The sequence below is a fragment of the Geotrypetes seraphini genome, chromosome 2, assembly GCF_902459505.1.
Source record: "Geotrypetes seraphini chromosome 2, aGeoSer1.1, whole genome shotgun sequence".
Lineage (NCBI taxonomy): Eukaryota > Metazoa > Chordata > Amphibia > Gymnophiona > Dermophiidae > Geotrypetes > Geotrypetes seraphini.
Window position 1 is genome coordinate 522,147,563 of NC_047085.1, and position 21,810 is coordinate 522,169,372.

At 46.5% G+C, this 21,810-nt stretch overlaps 2 protein-coding genes across 3 annotated transcripts in view; one reads left to right on the forward strand and one right to left on the reverse strand.

The window, feature by feature from the left end:
- The window catches only part of LOC117354717 (zinc finger protein 850-like), a 948,741-nt gene that overhangs the window by 59,270 nt on the left and 867,661 nt on the right, over positions 1-21,810 (forward strand). The window lies entirely within an intron of this gene.
- LOC117354724 (zinc finger protein 665-like) lies at positions 1,652-19,880 on the reverse strand. Of its 2 annotated transcripts, none has more exons than XM_033932653.1 (3): positions 19,776-19,880; positions 14,644-14,770; positions 1,652-6,318 (listed from the first exon to the last, which is right to left on the reverse strand). In XM_033932653.1, the coding sequence occupies exons 1-3, from the start codon at positions 19,785-19,787 to the stop codon at positions 3,548-3,550; spliced, it is 2,910 nt and encodes a 969-aa protein (XP_033788544.1). In that variant the 5' UTR covers positions 19,788-19,880; the 3' UTR covers positions 1,652-3,547. The 2 variants fall into 2 exon arrangements, with proteins under 2 accessions (XP_033788544.1, XP_033788545.1); XM_033932654.1 differs by lacking the exon at positions 19,776-19,880 and adding an exon at positions 15,266-15,458.

Genomic DNA, 21,810 nt, shown 5'->3' on the forward strand with positions numbered 1-21,810 from the left:
GACTCAGAGGAGCTCATGAGTGGGGAGCAGGCCGAAAAATTGGGGCATATAGAGGTAAGTCGGGAGGATGTCCTCAAACAGATTGACAGGTTAAAAAGCGGCAAATCACCGGGACCGGACGGGATCCACCCAAGGGTTCTAAAGGAACTAAGACAGGAAATAGCGGGCACAATTCAGCATGTTTTCAACCTATCCTTGACAACTGGAGAGGTACCAGAGGACTGGAAACTGGCGAATGTCACGCCTATCTTTAAGAAGGGATCGAGAGGTGACCCCGGGAACTACAGGCCGGTGAGCCTGACTTCAGTTATAGGGAAGATGGTGGAAGCAATGATCAAGGACAGCATTTGCGAGCACATCGAGAAAAATGGCCTACTGCGGACAAGCCAGCACGGATTCTGTAAGGGAAGGTCGTGTCTGACAAACCTTCTGTACTTCTTTGAGGGAATAAGCAGTCAGGTGGACAAAGGGGAACCCATCGACATCATTTACCTCGACTTTCAAAAGGCCTTTGACAAGGTGCCACATGAAAGACTGCTTAGGAAGCTGTGGAACCACGGGGTGGGCGGGGATGTACACAGATGGATCAAGCACTGGTTGTCAGGTAGACTACAGAGGGTCGGAGTAAAGGGCCAATATTCTGACTGGAGGGGAGTCACGAGCGGTGTGCCACAGGGATCGGTGCTGGGGCCGCTACTCTTCAACATATTTATCAATGACCTGGAAACGGAGGCAAAGTGTGAGGTTATAAAATTTGCAGACGATACCAAACTCTGCGCCAGAGTTAGGACCAGGGAGGAGTGTGAGGAACTGCAAAGGGACCTCGATAAGCTGGAGGACTGGGCAAACAAATGGCACATGTGCTTTAACGTAGACAAATGCAAGGTCATGCACATAGGGAAAAAGAACCCGTTGTTCGAGTATAAAATGGGAGGGGGACTGCTGGGAGACACTGGACTTGAGAGAGATTTGGGTGTGCTAGTGGATCCATCCATGAAACCATCCGCACAGTGTGCAGCAGCCTTGAAGAACGCCAACAGGATGCTGGGCATCATCAAGAGGGGCATAACAACCAGGACGCGGGAAGTCATCATGCCGCTGAATCGAGCGATGGTGCGCCCACATCTGGAATACTGCGTTCAATTTTGGTCGCCGCACCTCAAGGAGGACATGGCAGTTCTTGAGAGAGTCCAAAGGAGAGCAACGAAACTGGTAAGAGGGCTGGAAAACTGCCCATACGCCGAGAGGCTGGATAAACTGGGGCTCTTTTCTCTGGAAAAAAGGAGGCTCAGGGGGGATATGATAGAGACCTTCAAAATACTTATGGGCATAGAGAGGGTGGACAGGGACAGGTTCTTCAGACTAAAAGGGACGACAGGTACGAGGGGGCACTCAGAGAAACTGAAGGGGGATAGGTTCAAATCAAATGCAAGGAAGTTTTTCTTCACCCAAAGAGTCGTGGACACATGGAATGCGCTCCTGGAGGAAGTGATCCAGCAGAGTACAGTACAGGGATTCAAACAGGGATTGGACGGATTCCTGTGGGACAAGGGGATCGTGGGGTACTGAGGGAGGTGCTGGAGTGTAGACAGCTCACCAGGTCGTGTAGGTGAAAGGCCGGAGGGTTAAGACTTTGATGGGAAGATAGGACTTCGATGAGATACCTAGGGGGCAAGGGGGCCCCTTCTGGTGATTCAGGCAGGGGGGCGGACTGCTGGGCGGGATGGACCTGTGGTCTGACCCGGCAGAGGCACTGCTTATGTTCTTATGATTCTCCGAGATGTAACGATTTCTGCCTTCAAAATGAAGCTATTTTCACAATCAGTACATGTAAATGCCTTCACTCTGATGTGGATTTTCAGTTGCATTTTCAGTTCCCCCTTGTCACTAAAGCTTATACACATTCACTACATAGAAAAGATTTCATTCCACTCTGGATCCTCTGATGCTTGGTGCAAGATCCCTTCTCTGTAAACTTTTACCAAACTAAGTTCATGAATTTTGTTTCACACCTATATGGATTATCAGGTGGTTTTTAAGGTGTGTCTTCGTTCTGAAGCTTTTCTCACACTCAGGATATGGAAATGGGTTTACTTTCATATGCCTCCTCTGGTGTATTATCAGTGTTCCCTTCTCATGAATACTTTTTGCCATACTGGAATATGAAAATGGCTTCACTCCTCTTTGCTTTGTCTGGTGTCTTCTGAGGTCTGACTTCCTTCTGAAGATTTTACCACAGTCAGTGAATGAAAATGGCTTCACTTCTCTATGTATGAAGGAGCAGTCTCCATCGAGGGCTATACACTTAGTCCAGCGAGTTTCCACTTTTCTTGTTCCATATTTTTCCTACAGAATGAAAAAAGTGGAAACTTGCTGGACTAACCTTATAACCCTTGATGGAGAGTGTCCCAACTGAAATTGCACCCCTTCAAATGATCTGGTATCTTATAAGGTCTTGCTTCCTTCTGATGCGTTTACCACACTCAGTACATGAATACGATTTCACTTCAGATACTCTGGTGTTTTTTCAGGTTTACTGTCTGACTGAAGCTTTTACCACACTTAGAACATGTAAACACTTGACTTCAGTGTAGTTTCTCTGGTGTTTTGTCAATGTTCCCTTGTCAGTAAAGCTTATCACATTCAGAACATAGAAATGGTTTCATTAGTGTGGCTAGTCTTATGTCTGTGAGTGTCTTCTTTGTAATAAAACCTTTACATTTGGTACATCAAAATGGTTTCATTCCACTGTAGATTCTCTGGTGCATGAACACAGCTGTAACCTTCTATGGGTTCTCTGGTCCATGGTGAGTGCTTCTTTCCAAATGAAGCTTTTACCACATTCAGTGTGTGAAAATGGCTTCACACCTTTGTGTTTGGTGTGGTGCTTTGTGAGGTCTGTCCTACTGAAGCTTTTACCACACTCATTACATCAATATAATTTTACTCTGGTGTTTTGTCAGAGTTCCTTCTGACTAAAGCTTTTACCACACTCGGTGCATGAAAATAGTTTTACTCCACTGTGGACTGTCAGGTGTTTTTTTAAATATTCCCTTCCGACTAAAGCTTTTACCACACTCAGTACATGTAAATGACTTCACTCCTGTATGGCTTATCAGGTGAATTATGAGCTGTGACTTAGTTCTGAAGCATTTACCACACTCGGTGCATGTAAATAGCTTCACTCCAGGGTGAATTTTCTTGTGTGCTGTCAGTGTTCCCTTGTCATTAAAGTTTTTACCACATTCAGAACAATTAAATGGCTTCAATCTTCTGTGGATGAAGATATGTCTTGTGAGGGCTGCCTTATGAATGAAGCTTTTGCCACATTCAGAACATGAAAATGGCTTCACTCCTGTATGGATTATCAGGTGAATTTTGAGCTGTGCCTTGCTTCTGAAGCTTTTACCACACTCGGTGCATGAAAATGGTTTTACTCCAGTGTGGACTGTCTGGTGTTTTTTCAATGTTCCCTTCCGACTAAAGCTTTTACCACAATCAGAGCATGAAAATGTCTTTACTTCAATCTGGATTCTCTGGTGTTTTGTCAGTGTTCCTTCTGACTAAAGCTTTTACCAGACTTGGCGCATGAAAATGGCTTCACTCCTGTATGGTTTTTCAGGTGAATTTTGAGCTGTTGTTTGCTTCTGAAGCTTTTACCACACTTAGTACATGTAAATGGCTTCACTCCTGTATGGCTTATCAGGTGAATTTTGAGATATGCCTTGTATCTGAAGCTTTTACCACACTCGGTGCATGAAAATGATTTTACTTCTGTATGGATTATCAGGTGAATTTTGAGTTGTGCCTTTGTTCTGAAGCTTTTACCACACTCGGTGCATGAAAATGACTTCACTCCTGTGTGGACTGTCAGGTGAATTTTGAGCTGTGCCTTTGTCCTGAAGCTTTTACCACACTTGGTGCATGAAAATGGTTTTACTCCACTGTGGATTGTCTGGTGTTTTTTCAATAATTCCTTCTGACTAAAGCTTTTACCACACTCAGCACATGAAAATGGCTTTACTCCTGTATGGCTTATCAGGTGAATTTTGAGATATGACTTTCTTCTGAAGCTTTTACCACACTCAGTACATGTAAATGGCTTCACTGCATTATGGATTGCCTGGTGCTTGGTGAGGTCTCCCTTATGAATGAAGCTTTTACCACACTCAGTACATGTAAATGGCTTCATTCCTGTATGGCATATCTGGTGAATATTGAGCTGTGATTTAATTCTGAAGCTTTTACCACACTCAGTACATGTAAATGGCTTCATTCCTGTATGGTATATCTGGTGAATTTTGAGCTGTGCCTTTGTCCTGAAGCTTTTACCACACTCGGTGCATGAAAATGGTTTTACTCCACTGTGGATTGTCTGGTGTTTTTTCAATAATTCCTTCTGACTAAAGCTTTTACCACACTCAGCACATGAAAATGGCTTTACTCCTGTATGGCTTATCAGGTGAATTTTGAGATATGACTTTCTTCTGAAGCTTTTACCACACTCAGTACATGTAAATGGCTTCACTGCATTATGGATTGCCTGGTGCTTGGTGAGGTCTCCCTTACGAATGAAGCTTTTACCACACTCAGTACATGTAAATGGCTTCATTCCTGTATGGCATATCTGGTGAATTTTGAGCTGTGATTTAATTCTGAAGCTTTTACCACACTCAGTACATGTAAATGGCTTCATTCCTGTATGGTATATCTGGTGAATTTTGAGCTGTGATTTAAATCTGAAGCTTTTACCACACTCAGTACATGTAAATGGCTTCACTCCAGTATGGATTGCCTGGTGCACGGTGAGGGCTGCCTTATGAATGAAGCTTTTACCACACTCAGTACATGTAAATGGCTTCACTCCAGTATGGATTGCCTGGTGCCCGGTGAGGGCTGCCTTACGAATGAAGCTTTTACCACACTCAGTACATGTAAATGGCTTCGTTGCAGTGTGAATTTTCTTGTGTTCTGTCAGTGTTCCCTTGTCATTAAAATTTTTACCACATTTAGAACACTTAAATAGTTTCACTCCTGTGTGGATGACCTGGTGCTTTTTAAGAACTGCTTTTGTTCCGAAGCTTTTACCACACTCGGTACATATATATGGTCTCACTCCAGTGTGGATACTCTGGTGTATTGTCAGGTTTCCCTTATGACTAAAGCTTTTACCACACTCAGTGCATGAAAATGGTTTTACTCCACTGTGGACTCTCTGGTGTTTTTTCAATAATTCCCTCCGACTAAAGCTTTTACCACACTCAGTACATGTAAATGGCTTCACTCCAGTATGAATTGTTTGGTGTATTGTCAGGTTTCCCTTCTGACTAAAGCTTTTACCACACTCAGCGCATGAAAATGGCTTTACTCCTGTGTGGCTTGTCAGGTGAATTTTGAGCTGTTGCTTGGTTGTGAAGCTTTTACCACACTCAGCGCATGAAAATGGCTTCATTCCTGTGTGAATTTTCTTCTTCATTCTCTGGTTTCCTTTCCAGCAAGTGAATTTACCACGGTCAACACAAGTAAATAATCTTTCATTTTTGTCAGTTTCCTGATATTCTGGGATATTTGCCATCTTGCAAAATATTTCTTCTGATTTAGTAGAAGTGGCTGATTCCTCACCAGTTTCAGCCTTTTTATGATCTGTGAATGGTTCCCCATCACTGAAGCTTTTATCACATTCAGTACTTAAAACTGATCTTTCTCCTGGGTGAAATTTCTTTTTTCTTGTGAAATTCTTATCCTGGTTTATATTTTTTTTACACCCAGGATATGAAGATATTCTCTTGTTCGTATAGGTTTTCTGGCATTTTGTAATGCTTCGTGTATTGATACGGTTTTCCCCATATTCGATACTTGTACACATTCCAGTTCCTTTATTATTTTTCCTGTGTTGCATTTGCTCTTTCTTGCTATTGAAACTTTTCCCACAGTCAGAACATGTAAAATGTGTCTCTTTTAAGCAGGTTTTCTGTTCTCCCTTTTGACTGGAGGTTTTCCCACAGTCCGTACATGTAGATGATCTCTCTTCAGTATCAGATCTCTGATGTGGTTTCAGAATTGAACGATCACTGAGGAATATCTTACATACATCACATGAACATCTTTGATCTCTCATCTGGTCCGTCTGGTCTTCCCCTGTGTGTGTGATCTTGAGCAGAGCTGACTCTCCTGGTGAATACTTTTGATTTTGATGTTTTTCCTTCTCTCCCCAGACAGAGCAGGAAGAAGTTTCCTCTTTCTCTCCTTCTGATAACATCTTTACTCCTTCAGGCTTCTCACTGAGCTTCCAGTGATTATTTTTAGGGTCATCTTTTTCTAAATAAAAAAAGAACAATGTATATTATTGTAGGATTAAACCTTTGAACAAGTTCAGTAATACAAAACCCCTTTGTACATTTACCACCTACTCACTGTTCAGAAAACAACATTTCCAAGCAGATCAGTACCAGAGATGCACGTGCCTGAGGCCCAAAAATATCAGGGGAGCCCCAGGGCCAGCATTAGGGGAGAGTAAACAGGGCAAGGGGCCTCCAACTGCCTGGTGAGAGGAGGTCAACTTCCTTCCCTTCCATTCCCTCATTGTCCTCTCGCCCGCAAGCCAAGCCGTGGGGCTCCAACACTGAGTGCGCCGGCTTCCCTTCTCCTCCCCCCTCATGACATAACTTCCTGCTTAGAAGAAGGGAAAGCAGCATGCACAGTGTTAGAGCCACTTGGCCTAGGTTCAGTTCGCTTATGGGCGGTGGGCAAGATGGCAGTGAGGGAGTGGAAGGGAGAGAATCTGTCCTCACCTAACCAGGCAGTCAGATGGGAGGGGCGGGGAGAAATGCTGTTGCACCCAATTGAGGAGAGAGAAGGAAGAGAGAAGCCAAGCAAGACCATGGGAGGGAGGGGAAGGAAAGGAGATACCAGACCATGGAGGGGGAGGAAAGGGAAGTAGACAGATGGCAGACTAGGGGCAAGGAAGAAGGGAGGGAGAGAAAGGAAGAAAGGAGAGAAAATGTCAGATAATGTAGGGGAGGTATAGATAGAAGAGAAGGAGAGCAAAAAGATGCCAGGGTATGGGAGGAGGAACAGAAACTAAGGAGACAGATGCCAAATCAGAGGGAAAGGAACGAGAGGAGATGCTTGAGCATGGAGGGGGAGGGATAGAGAGAAGAGAAGGAGAGAGATGTCAGGCCTTGGAGTTGATTGGTAAGGAAGGAAGGAAAGGAGAAGAGAGATATGCCAAAGCATAGGGGAAGGGTTGGAGACAGAAAAATGGAGAGGGGTGAAGCTGAAACGAATCATGTACAAAGGAGAGACAGTTAAATAAACATACATAATTCAGTTGTTAAAAAACACACACTCTTAAAAATGCCATATGGAAGAGAGAGAGAGAGAGGGTGGACATTGGATGGAAAGGGCAGAGAGGGTAGTGGATGGAAGGGGCAAGAGAGAGAGCGGACAGTAGATAGAAGGGGTAGAGAGAGGGGAACAGACGCTGAATGGCAGTGGGAGGGAGTGGGAGAGCAAACTTTGAATGGAAGTGGGGTGAGAGAAGGGAGCAGACAGTGGGAAGGAGAAAGGAAAGATGAAACATGCTGGATTGGGGGAAAGAATAGAGTTAGATACTGGAAGAAGCGAGGGAAAGAGCTGGCAAGCTATAGGTAGATACAATGAAAGAGGGACATTGAGGACTGAATAATAAGAAAGAATTTAGACAGAGGGAGAAAATAAATTGAGAAGGAAGACCAGGAAAGGACATGAGGAAGGGAGCAGAGAGAGAGATGCCAGAGCAGGGAGTAAGGGGAAGAGACAGATACCAGACCTGGGAGGAGGAAAGGAAAAAGGAGACAGATACCAGATCTGTGGGGAAGAAAGGAGGAGAGAGAGAGAGATGCTAAAATCTTCTGGGAGGGAGGGAGAGACAGAAGGGAAGAAGACAGATGCCACACCATGGAGGGAGCGGAGAGAAGTAGATGGATGCCACACCAATGGGGTAGGGGAGAGAGAGAGATATGGAAGGGAGAGGCAGACAGTTTGTGGAAGAGGAATAGAAAGAGAGCAGATACCATATAGAAGAGGCAGAGAGAGGGCAGACAGTGGATGGAAGGAAGAGAATGATGATGAGATGAGGAAAGCAGAAACCAGACAACACAGGCAGAAAAAATTTCTACTTGTTTTATTTATTTTTGCTTTAGGATAAAGTATTATTGTAGCTGTGTTGATGATTGTTTATTAATAGAAAATGGAAATAAGGTGATCCTGTTTATACCATAACTTCTTTCCTCAGGTCAGGACAGGGATACTGTAACAAGAGTATAGTTTACTGACCTGAAGAGAGAGGTTTTAACCTCTGAAAGCTAATAAATTGATGGGCACTAAATTTTCTTGCCCCATGCCTAGATCTCTTCCTCTAGGAAGGAAGGGGAGATTTGTTCAGAGATGTTTAGGGGTTGCATAGAAGGAAAACTACACTGGCACTAGTATGGTCATCTTTGTTGTTTGTTTTGAATTTTAAAGTAAAAGAAATAAAGAAGTAAAGAAGAGACTGGGTAAATCCATGGGGCCCAGTGGACTTGTGTGCCTAGGGGCCTTCGACAAATTAATCCTGCCCTGGATGCAAAGAGAGTGGGTGATGATATTCAAGTCAAAGTGCTCTTTTGGTCCTTCCGAGCCCGGTTCAAGCTCCATCAAGTCCAACCGTGGCCCCTCCGGCAGATCCCTAGAGTAGATCTAGTTCCTGGCTCTTCTCTCTACCTGACTAAAAATCTTTCCTCCAGAAACTTATTTATCACTTCTTTAGTGCTCAAAGATGTAACATTCAATAGATGATGCCTGCTCAGAAGAGCTTACAATCTAATTTGGAACAGAAGAATAGCCTTACTGGGTCAGACCAATGGCCAATCAAGCCAGTAGCCCGTTCACACGGTGACCAATCCAGGTCACTAGTACCTGGCCAAAACCCTCTTTTCAACCCCTCTATATTCTCTGCTTTGACCATTACATTAGTGACTTTTATCCCGCCTTAACCTTGCAGTTCTAGGCGGATTTCAAAAGAGTAAACTGGACATTTCCAGGAGAGTTACAAAATTAGGTACTAATTACAGGACTATGACTTATTTAGAAATTTGCAAGAAGAGAGCATGTCTGCACGGTCAGCGCGACCTCAGGAAGCATGTTGTCCACTTCCTTCTATTGCTGACCAGAGGTGATGAATTTTGAGATGCATGTGTAATTGCTAGAGGCATGTGTAACCATCAGAGACATATATAATTGTTAGATTGCTAGAGACTTGCATTAGGACTGCTTAAGAACTATATCCACTTGGGTCACCTTTAAGAACTAGATCAATCCATCTAACAACCATACAAACTATAAATCAAGAATTTTTAGGGAAACTAATACAATTTCTGTATTAGGAAGAAATACTCTACCCTGCAAACATGAATCTCCTACTGATTTTACTGATCTGTCTCTTAAGTGGCAACATCAAAGACGTTAACTCACTCTACCCACAATTACAATCAATCAACTACCCTGATCTATCAATCATACACATCACTAACCCACAAGAAGACGTAATAAATCACATTAATGTTATCTCAAATAAAAGAACCCTTAAAAAAAGAATAAGGCAAGTAAAACCCATCAAAACCACTACCTCTACCAAACCTATCACACCCGCATCTATTCCCTGTGCATATCTTAATACTAGATCTATCAGGAATAAGGCTTTCCTAATTAATGATTGGATCATCAGCAAGCAAATAGCCTGCCTTTTTCTAAACGAAACTTGGCTATTGTCTGAAGATGATCCAATAATAATTGATCTCCTACCAGATAATTTTAAAATCCTTACGCTAAACCGCACAGGAAAAAAAGGAGAAGGATTAGCAATTATTCTTAAAGAGGGATTTGAGTTCGAACTACTAGATTCCAAAGTGACCAACCAACTAGAAATTTTAGCCTGTAAAATCAACAACAGTCAACTGGAAGAATCCCTATCTTGCATATTATTCTATGTCCCACCAAAAAGCTGGCCCAAAGCCAAAGAAGACTTCTGTGAATTTGTCCTACACAATTCAATTGGTCCTTCTTACAATATCATCGCAGGAGACATAAACATACACCTAGATGAAACACGAAAGAGTTTAAAAACTTTCTATCCCTACTCAACTACAACCTCCCTTTACCCACACAAACACATGAAAAAGGCCATCACTTAGATGTGGTAGCCATGTCCACAACGGAAATCCTAGACCCTGTCATCTCTCTACCTGAAGGCACCTGGTGTCACCGATATCTGGTCTGACCATTTTACTTATTATTTCAAGTTAATCTGACCTCATCGAAAATCTAAAACACGTCCGATGATAAAAAGAGAACATCACACAAGAGGTTATATTAATCCAGAAGAATACTGGTCACAATATGAACTCAAGCGGAGATAGAAGAAGGAATCGATTTCTGGGATCACTGGACGACAACAAGAACATCCATTTTAGATAAAATTGCCCCTAAACGTAATAGCAAAAGCAGCGCAAATAAATATAACAAATGGTTTGACACCGAACTTCTAAAAACGAAACAACTTGCTAGACGACTGGAAAGAATTTGGAAAAAACTGGAGAATTGGCAGACCGTAACAAATGGAGAACTAACATAAAAATCTACAAACAACTGATGACAGACAAACGTAAAGCATTCTACTCTACGAAAATCAACCTATCTTGCAATGGTTCCCAAGGAATCAACACAAAAGAGCTGTTCGACCTGATCACGAATTTATTTGACACAACTCGCTACACCACACCCATACACAACACTAAGTTACCCTCTGTGAATGATTTAGCACTGCATTTCGATTCAAAAATGAAAAACCTAAGAAGCTACTGATCATCAAATAGCTAACATACAAGGTAATGAAATACCAGCAGATATGAGCTGGAGTTCCTTTCAAGACTTAGAATGGAATCATTGTACCAAACTCTATAACAAATACAGTGGTGCCTCACACAACGAACTTAATTGGTTCCAGGAGCAAGTTTGTTATGCGAAAAGTTTGTTATGTGAAACGCGTTTTCCCATAACAATACATGTTAAAAAAAATAATTCATTCTGTAGCATAAAATATGCTAAGATGGCATAAAAAAGATAAATTTTTTGTTATTATTTTTATTTAGATACATCTAAAAACATACATCTCCCTGTCCTTTTACTTCCACTATCTTCCTATCCCATCTCTATTCCCTTTTGTCCCTCTCCCCATGATCAATCATCTCACCACCTCTCTCTGCCCTCACCCTCAGGGTTCAAGATTGCTTCCACTCTTTTTCCTGTTGTTCTCTCTGCCTGTCACCCTATGATTTAGCATCCCTTCTGCCCTTGTCCAATATTTCCCCTTCTCTCCCTCCCTCTCATCCCCTGCTCCAACATGTGCTTTCAGCGGCCTTCTCCCCCCTTAAGCGTCTTTCCTTCTCCACTCCACCTTTCCTCCCTCCCTGCCTCCACCTTTGTGGCGCTTTTGCACCCGACCGACAACAGAACAGGCCCGGTCGGACAAATCTCCCTGTCCTGTAGCCGCGAATCTAAATTACCTTCTTACAGCAGCTGGAGTATTGAAGCTGCTGTAAGAGGTAATTTAGATTCGCGGCTACAGGGCAGGGAGGTTTGTCGGCCGGGCCTGTTGTCGGTCGATCGGGGGACCTGACCAGCTGTGCACATTCTTCGGGGCGGACCGCCCCCTCCCCCCTCTTTCGTTCGCCATTGCCTTCTTCCTACCTGCCCTGCCGCAGCCGCACACAGCCGACCGGAAGTCTTCCTGATGTCAGCGCTGACGTCGGAGGAAGGGAGGGCTTTGCTTAAGCCCTCCCTCCGACGTCAGCGCTGACATCGGGAAGATTTCCGTTCGGCTGTGTGCTGCGACAGGGCAGGTAAGGAGAAGGAGACTACCCTCGCGGCTCGACCAACCCTGGAAGGATGCAGCTCGGGCGACTCCATTGTGTGAAACGAAGTCCGTTGAACGAAGCAAGACATAAAGTTCGTTGTGCGCAGCGTCCGCTGTGCGAGGCGTCTGTTATGCGAGGCACCACTGTACTCTAAATCTTATTGCGCTCTGGACTCATGCACCCCAGAAATTATGAAAGTGGCGCCATTAAAATTTAAACTATCGTTGCTGAAATACTTAACCCATAACCTAAAAACTGGGAAGTTCCCCACTAATAACGGTCACATAATAATAACCCCAATCCTAAAAAATCATAAAGAATCTTCAGCCCTAATAACCAACTACAGACCGGTAGCATCCATTCCGTTTATTGTAAAAATCATGGAGGGATTGGTACACACCCAACTGATGGATTCTCTTAATCAGTTCTCTCTCCTACATGAAACTCAATCCGGTTTTAGACCCTGCAAATTCTGGAGAAAAGGAAGCGGAGACAAGGGGCGATCACACACCAGGAGTAAGAGGGAGACTGCAGGAGGACACCCCCCCCCACCCGAAGAGCAGAAAACGACTTCAGGAGTATCGCAGGAAGAAGAAGATCGGCCCTATACCATGGATGTAGACTTACGACCCCCAAGGAACCACCGAATAAAGAAGATGGGGATCATCGTGGGAGACTCCATCGTACGGCATGTGGACAGCTACACCGCAGGAGGGAGAGAGGATAGACTCGTCACCTGCCTGCCAGGAGCAAGAGTGAAGGATGTGGCCAACAGGATCTCCAGGATCATAGACAGCGCAGGGGGAGAGGACACTGTTGTGCTTATCCACGTGGGAACCAACGATGTGAGCGGACGGAAATATGACAGGGAAGAAATGAAGGGTCAGCTCCGCTCACTCGGAAGAATACTGAAGATCAGGGAGGTGAAGGTGGCCTTCTCCGAGATCCTCCCGGTACCAAGAGCGGATGGAAGGAGGCAAGGGGAACTGCAAGCGATCAACGCCTGGATGAGACGATGGTGCGAAGAGGAAGGCTTTGACTTCGTGCGCAACTGGACAACGTTCTGGAAAAGAAGCAAGTACTACAGGAAGGACGGACTGCACCTCAACGAGGAAGGAGCAAGAGTATTAACGTACCATAGCGCCCCCTAGAGTGCCACCTCAGACTAACCCACTGCCAGACACTCCTTATGGCCTGAGGAGGGATTTTAACATAAGGAATAACAGAAAATCTGCTCCAGGTTTCCTGCTTTCATCACAAACACTTGTAAATACTGAGTGTTGACTGGCAAGGGCTGGTCTCAAGTGAAAAGACCTACAGAACCAATCTCAGGTACTGACCCAGGCAAAGAGCAGGAGCTGGAGTCAGGGGAAAAGTCTCAAATGTCCCCAAAACGCAGATCATGCAATCCTTACATTTCCCTATGTTGAAGCTCATTTGCCACTTTTTGGCCCACCCTTCCAGCGTTGTCAGATCTTTTTGGAGATTTTCGCAGTCCTCCATGTTATTAGCCCTGCTGTACAGTTTGGTGTCATCTGCAAATTTAATAACCTCACATTTTGTCCCTGCCTCCAGGTCGTTAATAAATATGTTGAACAGGAGTGGTCCCAACACCGACCCCTGTGGAACTCCGCTCGTGACCCATTGCCAGTCTGAGTAATGGCCCTTTACTCCAACCCTCTGTTTCCTGTCCGCCAGCCAGTTTTTGATCCATCAGTGGACCTCCCCTTGCACCCCGTGGTTCCATAGCTTCCTTAGCAGTCTTTCGTGTGGCACCTTGTCGAAGGCTTTTTGGAAGTCAAGGTAAATGATGTCAAAGGGGAATCCATAGAGCTTCAACATAGGTAAATGCAAGGTCATGCATGTAGGGAAAAAGAACCCGATGTTCACTTACAAAATGGGGGGATCACCGCTGGGGGTGAGCAACCTTGAAAGAGACCTGGGAGTGATGGTAGACACAACCTTGAAGGCGTCAGCGCAGTGCGCCACAGCCTCAAGGAAAGCAAACAAAATGTTGGGTATCATTAAGAAGGGTATCACGACCAGGACGAAGGAAGTCATCCTGCCACTGTATCGTGCAATGGTGCGCCCGCACCTGGAGTACTGTGTCCAGTACTGGTCGCCGTACCTTAAGAAGGACATGGCGGTACTTGAGAGAGTCCAGAGAAGAGCAACTAAGCTAATAAAGGGTATGGAAGACCTCTCATATACTGACAGACTGAAAAAGCTGGGGCTTTTCTCCCTGGAAAAGCGGAGACTTAGAGGAGACAAGATAGAAACCTTCAAGATCATGAAGGGCATAGAAAAAGTAGACAGGGACAGATTTTTCAAATTATTGGGAGCCACAAGTACAAGGTGTCACTCGGAGAAATTGAAAGGGGACAGGTTTAGAACAAGCGCCAGGAAGTTCTTTTTCACCCAGAGGGTGGTGGATACATAGAACACGCTACCGGAAGATGTGATAAGCAGGAGCACGCTACAGGGCTTCAAAGAAGGTTTGGATAGGTACCTGGAAGACAAAGGGATTGAGGGGTACAGATAGGAGTGGAGGTAGGTTTAGGATTAGGATTAGAGGTAAGTTACAAAATTAGTCTGGGACCACTGTTCAGGCAGTGGGACTGATGGGCCGCCGCGGGAGCAGACCCGCTGGGCAGGATGGACCTCTGGTCTGCCTCAGCGGAGGCATCTTCTTATGTTCTTATGTTCTTACCTAGAGTCCGCAGGAGCTCATAATTCTCCTTCATCACCTCTCGGTGAAGCTCCTTCTGTCCTTCATCTAAATACTCCCACTCCTCCTGGGAGAAAGAGACGGTGACGTCCTCCAACTTCACCCACATCTGAAACAAACCAGAGAAACACTCAAGGAGGTGCTCAGAACGCATTAGATTTCAGAAGGATGCACTCTCCTGCCACGTGACCACCCTCATGCCTTTCTTTTGGCATTGAAAGTGTAGTTAAATTCTGCTTTGGCTGTAATTTCTCTCCCCCCCCCAACACACAGTCCTCCCTTCTCCAACCAGTATGAACCCCTCCCTAAGATAGATGACCCTTCCACCTGGTGGTTTTCTCTGCCCACTCCCCTAGCTTTTCTTTTCTTTCTTCCCATTCCAGCAAACACAACTTCCTCCCGGTGCAAACGCATCCCATACTTCTCTGTCAATCTGCCTCCCCCATGGGCCGATGCTCAAAACCTAATGTCTGGACAAAAGGTGATTAGCATCAGGGTACCACCCAGTGCTCGAATGGTTTCACTTCAAGCACTCAAACCATAAGCACAGACTGCATTTCAATTTGGTCATTTAGTCCCCAAGAAAACTACTAAAAAAACCTACAAAAATATAACACCAAGCTCCAGAGTAGCAAAAGAAGGCTTCCAGTGCCCCCAATCCCCTTGGAAAGAGATGTCAGGAAGCAGAGAGTGAGATTGTCCAAAAGCAGGAGAAGAATGAGGAAGAAGAGCCTGGGGATTGGAGGAAGAAGAAAGTGAGATTGTCCTAAAGCAGGAGGAGAATGAGGAAGAAGAGCCTGGGGAGTGGAGAGAGTAGTGCCAGGAAGCAGAAAGTGAGATTCTCCTAAAGCAGGAGGAGAATGAGGAAGAAGAGCCTGGGGAGTGGAGGGAGCAGTGCCTGGGGAGTGTAGGGAGCAGTGCCAGGAAGCAGAAAGTGAGAATGTCCTAAAGCAGGAGGAGAATGAGGAAGAAGAGCCTGGGGAGTGGAGGGGGTAGTGCCAGGAAGCAGAAAGTGAGATTCTCCTAAAGCAGGAGGAGAATGAGGAAGAAGAGCCTGGGGAGTGGAGGGAGCTGTGCCAGGAAGCAGAAAGTGAGATTGTCCTAAAGCAGGAGGAGAATGAGGAAGAAGAGCCTGGGGAGTGGAGGGAGCAGTGCCAGGAAGCAGAAAGTGAGATTGTCCTAAAGCAGGAGGAGAATGAGGAAGAAGAGCCTGGGGAGTGGAGGAAGCAGTGCCAGGAAGCAGAAAGTGAGAATGTCCTAAAGCAGGAGGAGAATGAGGAAGAAGAGCCTGGGGAGTGGAGGGGGTAGTGCCAGGAAACAGAAAGTGAGAATGTCCTAAAGCAGGAGGAGAATGAGGAAGAAGAGCCTGGGGAGTGAAGGGAGCAGTGCCAGGAAGCAGAAAGTGAGATTCTCCTAAAGCAGGAGGAGAATGAGGAAGAAGAGCCTGGGGAGTGGAGGGAGCAGTGCCTGGGGAGTGGAGGGAGCAGTGCCAGGAAGCAGAAAGTGAGAATGTCCTAAAGCAGGAGGAGAATGAGGAAGAAGAGCCTGGGGAGTGGAGGGGGAAGTGCCAGGAAGCAGAAAGTGAGATTCTCCTAAAGCAGGAGGAGAATGAGGAAGAAGAGCCTGGGGAGTGGAGGGAGCTGTGCCAGGAAGCAGAAAGTGAGATTGTCCTAAAGCAGGAGGAGAATGAGGAAGAAGAGCCTGGGGAGAGGAGGGAGCAGTGCCAGGAAGCAGAAAGTGAGATTGTCCTAAAGCAGGAGGAGAATGAGGAAGAAGAGCCTGGGGAGTGGAGGGGGTAGTGCCAGGAAGCAGAAAGTGAGATTCTCCTAAAGCAGGAGGAGAATGAGGAAGAAGAGCCTGGGGAGTGGAGGGAGCTGTGCCAGGAAGCAGAAAGTGAGATTGTCCTAAAGCAGGAGGAGAATGAGATAGAAGAGCCTGGGGAGTGGAGGGAGCAGTGCCAGGAAGCAGAAAGTGAGATTGTCCTAAAGCAGGAGGAGAATGAGGAAGAAGAGCCTGGGGAGTGGAGGGAGCAGTGCCAGGAAGCAGAAAGTGAGAATGTCCTAAAGCAGGAGGAGAATGAGGAAGAAGAGCCTGGGGAGTGGAGGGGGTAGTGCCAGGAAGCAGAAAGTGAGAATGTCCTAAAGCAGGAGGAGAATGAGGAAGAAGAGCCTGGGGAGTGGAGGGAGCAGTGCCAGGAAGCAGAAAGTGAGATTCTCCTAAAGCAGGAGGAGAATGAGGAAGAAGAGCCTGGGGAGTGGAGGGAGCAGTGCCTGGGGAGTGGAGGGAGCAGTGCCAGGAAGCAGAAAGTGAGAATGTCCTAAAGCAGGAGGAGAATGAGGAAGAAGAGCCTGGGGAGTGGAGGGGGTAGTGCCAGGAAGCAGAAAGTGAGATTCTCCTAAAGCAGGAGGAGAATGAGGAAGAAGAGCCTGGGGAGTGGAGGGAGCAGTGCCAGGAAGCAGAAAGTGAGATTGTCCTAAAGCAGGAGGAGAATGAGGAAGAAGAGCCTGGGGAGTGGAGGGAGCAGTGCCAGGAAGCAGAAAGTGAGATTGTCCTAAAGCAGGAGGAGAATGAGGAAGAAGAGCCTGGGGAGTGGAGGGGGTAGTGCCAGGAAGCAGAAAGTGAGATTCTCCTAAAGCAGGAGGAGAATGAGGAAGAAGAGCCTGGGGAGTGGAGGGAGCTGTGCCAGGAAGCAGAAAGTGAGATTGTCCTAAAGCAGGAGGAGAATGAGGAAGAAGAGCCTGGGGAGAGGAGGGAGCAGTGCCAGGAAGCAGAAAGTGAGATTCTCCTAAAGCAGGAGGAGAATGAGGAAGAAGAGCCTGGGGAGTAGAGGGAGCTGTGCCAGGAAGCAGAAAGTGAGATTGTCCTAAAGCAGGAGGAGAATGAGGAAGAAGAGCCTGGGGAGTGGAGGGAGCAGTGCCAGGAAGCAGAAAGTGAGATTGTCCTAAAGCAGGAGGAGAATGAGGAAGAAGAGCCTGGGGAGTGGAGGGAGCAGTGCCAGGAAGCAGAAAGTGAGAATGTCCTAAAGCAGGAGGAGAATGAGGAAGAAGAGCCTGGGGAGTGGAGGGGGTAGTGCCAGGAAGCAGAAAGTGAGAATGTCCTAAAGCAGGAGGAGAATGAGGAAGAAGAGCCTGGGGAGTGGAGGGAGCAGTGCCAGGAAGCAGAAAGTGAGATTCTCCTAAAGCAGGAGGAGAATGAGGAAGAAGAGCCTGGGGAGTGGAGGGAGCAGTGCCTGGGGAGTGGAGGGAGCAGTGCCAGGAAGCAGAAAGTGAGAATGTCCTAAAGCAGGAGGAGAATGAGGAAGAAGAGCCTGGGGAGTGGAGGGGGTAGTGCCAGGAAGCAGAAAGTGAGATTCTCCTAAAGCAGGAGGAGAATGAGGAAGAAGAGCCTGGGGAGTGGATGGAGCAGTGCCAGGAAGCAGAAAGTGAGATTGTCCTAAAGCAGGAGGAGAATGAGGAAGAAGAGCCTGGGGAGTGGAGGGAGCAGTGCCAGGAAGCAGAAAGTGAGATTGTCCTAAAGCAGGAGGAGAATGAGGAAGAAGAGCCTGGGGAGTGGAGGGGGTAGTGCCAGGAAGCAGAAAGTGAGATTCTCCTAAAGCAGGAGGAGAATGAGGAAGAAGAGCCTGGGGAGTGGAGGGAGCTGTGCCAGGAAGCAGAAAGTGAGATTGTCCTAAAGCAGGAGGAGAATGAGGAAGAAGAGCCTGGGGAGTGGAGAGAGCAGTGCCAGGAAGCAGAAAGTGAGATTGTCCTAAAGCAGGAGGAGAATGAGGAAGAAGAGCCTGGGGAGTGGAGGGAGTTAGTGCCAGGAAGCAGAAAGTGAGATTGTCCTAAAGCAGGAGGAGAATGAGGAAGAAGAGTCTGGGGAGTGGAGGGAGCAGTGCCAGGAAGCAGAAAGTGAGATTGTCCTAAAGCAGGAGGAGAATGAGGAAGAAGAGCCTGGGGAGTGGAGGGAGCTGTGCCAGGAAGCAGAAAGTGAGATTGTCCTAAAGCAGGAGGAGAATGAGGAAGAAGAGTCTGGCGAGTGGAGGGAGCAGTGCCAGGAAGCAGAAAGTGAGATTGTCCTAAAGCAGGAGGAGAATGAGGAAGAAGAGCCTGGGGAGTGGAGGGAGCTGTGCCAGGAAGCAGAAAGTGAGATTGTCCTAAAGCAGGAGGAGAATGAGGAAGAAGAGTCTGGCGAGTGGAGGGAGCAGTGCCAGGAAGCAGAAAGTGAGATTGTCCTAAAGCAGGAGGAGAATGAGGAAGAAGAGCCTGGGGAGTGGAGGGAGCTGTGCCAGGAAGCAGAAAGTGAGATTGTGCTAAAGCAGGAGGAGAATGAGGAAGAAGAGCCTGGGGAGTGGAGGGAGCAGTGCCAGGAGGCAGAAAGTGAGAATGTCCTAAAGCAGGAGGAGAATGGGGAAGAAGAGTCTGGGGAGTGGAGGAAGAAGAGTCTGGGGAGTGGAGGGAGCAGTGCCAGGAAGCAGAAAGTGAGATTGTCCTAAAGGAGGAGGAGAATGAGGAAGAAGAGCCTGGGGAGTGGATGGAGCAGTGCCAGGAAGCAGAAAGTGAGAATGTCCTAAAGCAGGAGGAGAATGGGGAAGAAGAGTCTGGGGAGTGGAGGAAGAAGAGTCTGGGGAGTGGAGGGAGCAGTGCCAGGAAGCAGAAAGTGAGATTGTCCTAAAGGAGGAGGAGAATGAGGAAGAAGAGCCTGGGGAGTGGATGGAGCAGTGCCAGGAAGCAGAAAGTGAGAATGTCCTAAAGCAGGAGGAGAATGAGGAAGAAGAGCCTGGGGAGTGGAGGGAGCAGTGTCAGGAAGCAGAAAGTGAGATTGTCCTAAAGCAGGAGGAGAATGAGGAAGAAGAGCCTGGGGAGTGGAGGGAGCAGTGCCAGGAAGCAGAAAGTGAGATTGTGCTAAAGCAGGAGGAGAATGAGGAAGAAGAGCCTGGGGAGTGGAGGGAGCAGTGCCAGGAAACAGAAAGTGAGATTGTCCTAAAGCAGGAGGAGAATGAGGAAGAAGAGCCTGGGGAGTGGAGGGAGCAGTGCCAGGAAGCAGAAAGTGAGATTGTGCTAAAGCAGAAGGAGAATGAGGAAGAAGAGCCTGGGGAGTGGAGGGGGTAGTGCCAGGCTCAGTCCCTCTTCTACCTGCTCAGCCATCCTCCTGCCCTTCTCCGCAGCACCAGCTCCAGCCTTGGCTCCTAATGGAGGAAAAAGAGACAAAGGCAGGAAAAAGAAGAGGGATCTGCATCTCCCCCCTTCACTCCTTCCCCAGGAGTCTGACCAATCAGTGCCAGAGAAACTTGAAAGACCGCCTCCTTTTGACTCCACCCACATGAGCATTCTCCCCTTCTATGCCTTCCTAGGAGCATTCTGTTTCTGACCAATCCTAAGGTAGAATGTACATTCCAATCAGTGTCATAGGGTGTCATATTGTCCCTCTGTCTCCTCCTTCAGGAGTCTTGTGACCAATCAGTGGAAGGGGCGGAGACAGGACAGTCAATGTGTCATGGAGTCACTTCCTGGCACATGGCAGTGAATGAGAGCAGAGCAAGGAAAGCACCAACTATCTCTTTAGCCTGATAGAAAAATCGCTGCTGCCACCTCTGGCCGGATGTTTCTGCAGGTTTCAGCTCAATTTCATTCACTTTTGCTGCCCAATTGGATGTTTTTTTCAAATGCTTTTGTGGGTTTACCAAACAGTACATCTAAGGTTTTCCCATTACTGTTTGGTATAGGACCAGTCCTTCCAGTTGGGCCACCAGAATTTCAACCTCCACTGGAGATGGAGAGGGTGCATCGGGTTCCCTCTAATCCTATTAAAGATGCAAAATATGCTTTTGTATTAAAATGACTGAGATATATTGCTTAAATATGCTTTTTGGAAAATGGACTTTTAATAAAGTAGAAGCGCGGCCGCACGATACTTAAAGTCAGGGGTGCCTACACTTTTTTGGCTTGCGAGCTACTTTTAAAATGACCAACAATAAAAATAAATAAAAATACTAAACATATACCCCCTCTTATACTGTGGTGCGCTATCCGATTTAGCGTGCGCCCATTGTATTCTATGGCCGCATTAGCATTTAGTGCGTGCTAAATCAGCTAAATCAGAAAGGACTACAGGGTGAAACTGAAAGAAGCCAAGAGAGAGATACGTTTGGCGAAGGCACAGGCGGAAGAACAAATGGCTAAAAATGTAAAAAAGGGAGATAAAAATTTTTTCAGATATATTAGTGAAAGGAGGAAGATAAAAAATGGAATTGCTAGGCTAAAAGATGCTGGGAACAAATATGTGGAGAGTGATGAGGAGAAAGCAAATGTGCTAAACAAATACTTCTGTTCTGTGTTCACAGAAGAAAATCCTGGAGTAGGACCGAGATTGTCCGGCAAAGTTACACGAGAAAATGGAGTAGATTCTGCGCCGTTCACGGAGGAGGGTGTTTATGAGCAACTTGAAAAACTGAAGGTGGACAAAGCGATGGGACCAGACGGGATCCATCCCAGGATACTAAGGGAGCTCAGAGAGATTCTGGCGAGTCCTATTAAAGACTTGTTCAACAAATCTCTGGAGACGGGAGTGATTCCTGGGGATTGGAGGAGAGCGGATGTGGTCCCTATTCATAAAAGTGGTCACAAGGATGAAGCAGGAAACTACAGGCCGGTGAGCCTCACTTCAATTGTTGGAAAAATAATGGAAGTGTTGCTGAAAGAAAGGATAGTGTATTTCCTTGAATCTAATGGGTTACAGGATCCGAGGCAACATGGCTTTACAAAAGGTAAATCGTGCCAAACGAACCTGATTGAATTTTTTGATTGGGTGACCAGAGAGCTGGATCGAGGACATATGCTAGATGTAATTTACTTGGATTTCAGCAAAGCCTTTGATACAGTTCCTCATAGGAGGCTGTTGAACAAACTTGAAGGGCTGAAGTTAGGACCCAAAGTGGTGAACTGGGTCAGAAACTGGCTGTCGGACAGACGCCAGAGGGTGGTGGTTAATGGAAGTCGCTCGAAGGAAGGAAAGGTGAGTAGTGGAGTCCCTCAGGGTTCGGTGCTGGGGCCAATCCTGTTCAATATGTTTGTGAGTGACATTGCTGAAGGGTTAGAAGGAAAAGTGTGCCTTTCTGCAGATAATACCAAGATTTGTAACAGAGTAGACACCGAAGAGGAAGTGGAAAAT

Excerpts from the sequence above, each read along its gene's own strand:
- LOC117354724 (XM_033932653.1), bottom strand. Across the intron at positions 6,319-14,643 it reads TGAGCTCCTGCGGACTCTAG|AAAAAGATGACCCTAAAAAT; the intron begins GTAAGAACATAA and ends TTTTTTATTTAG.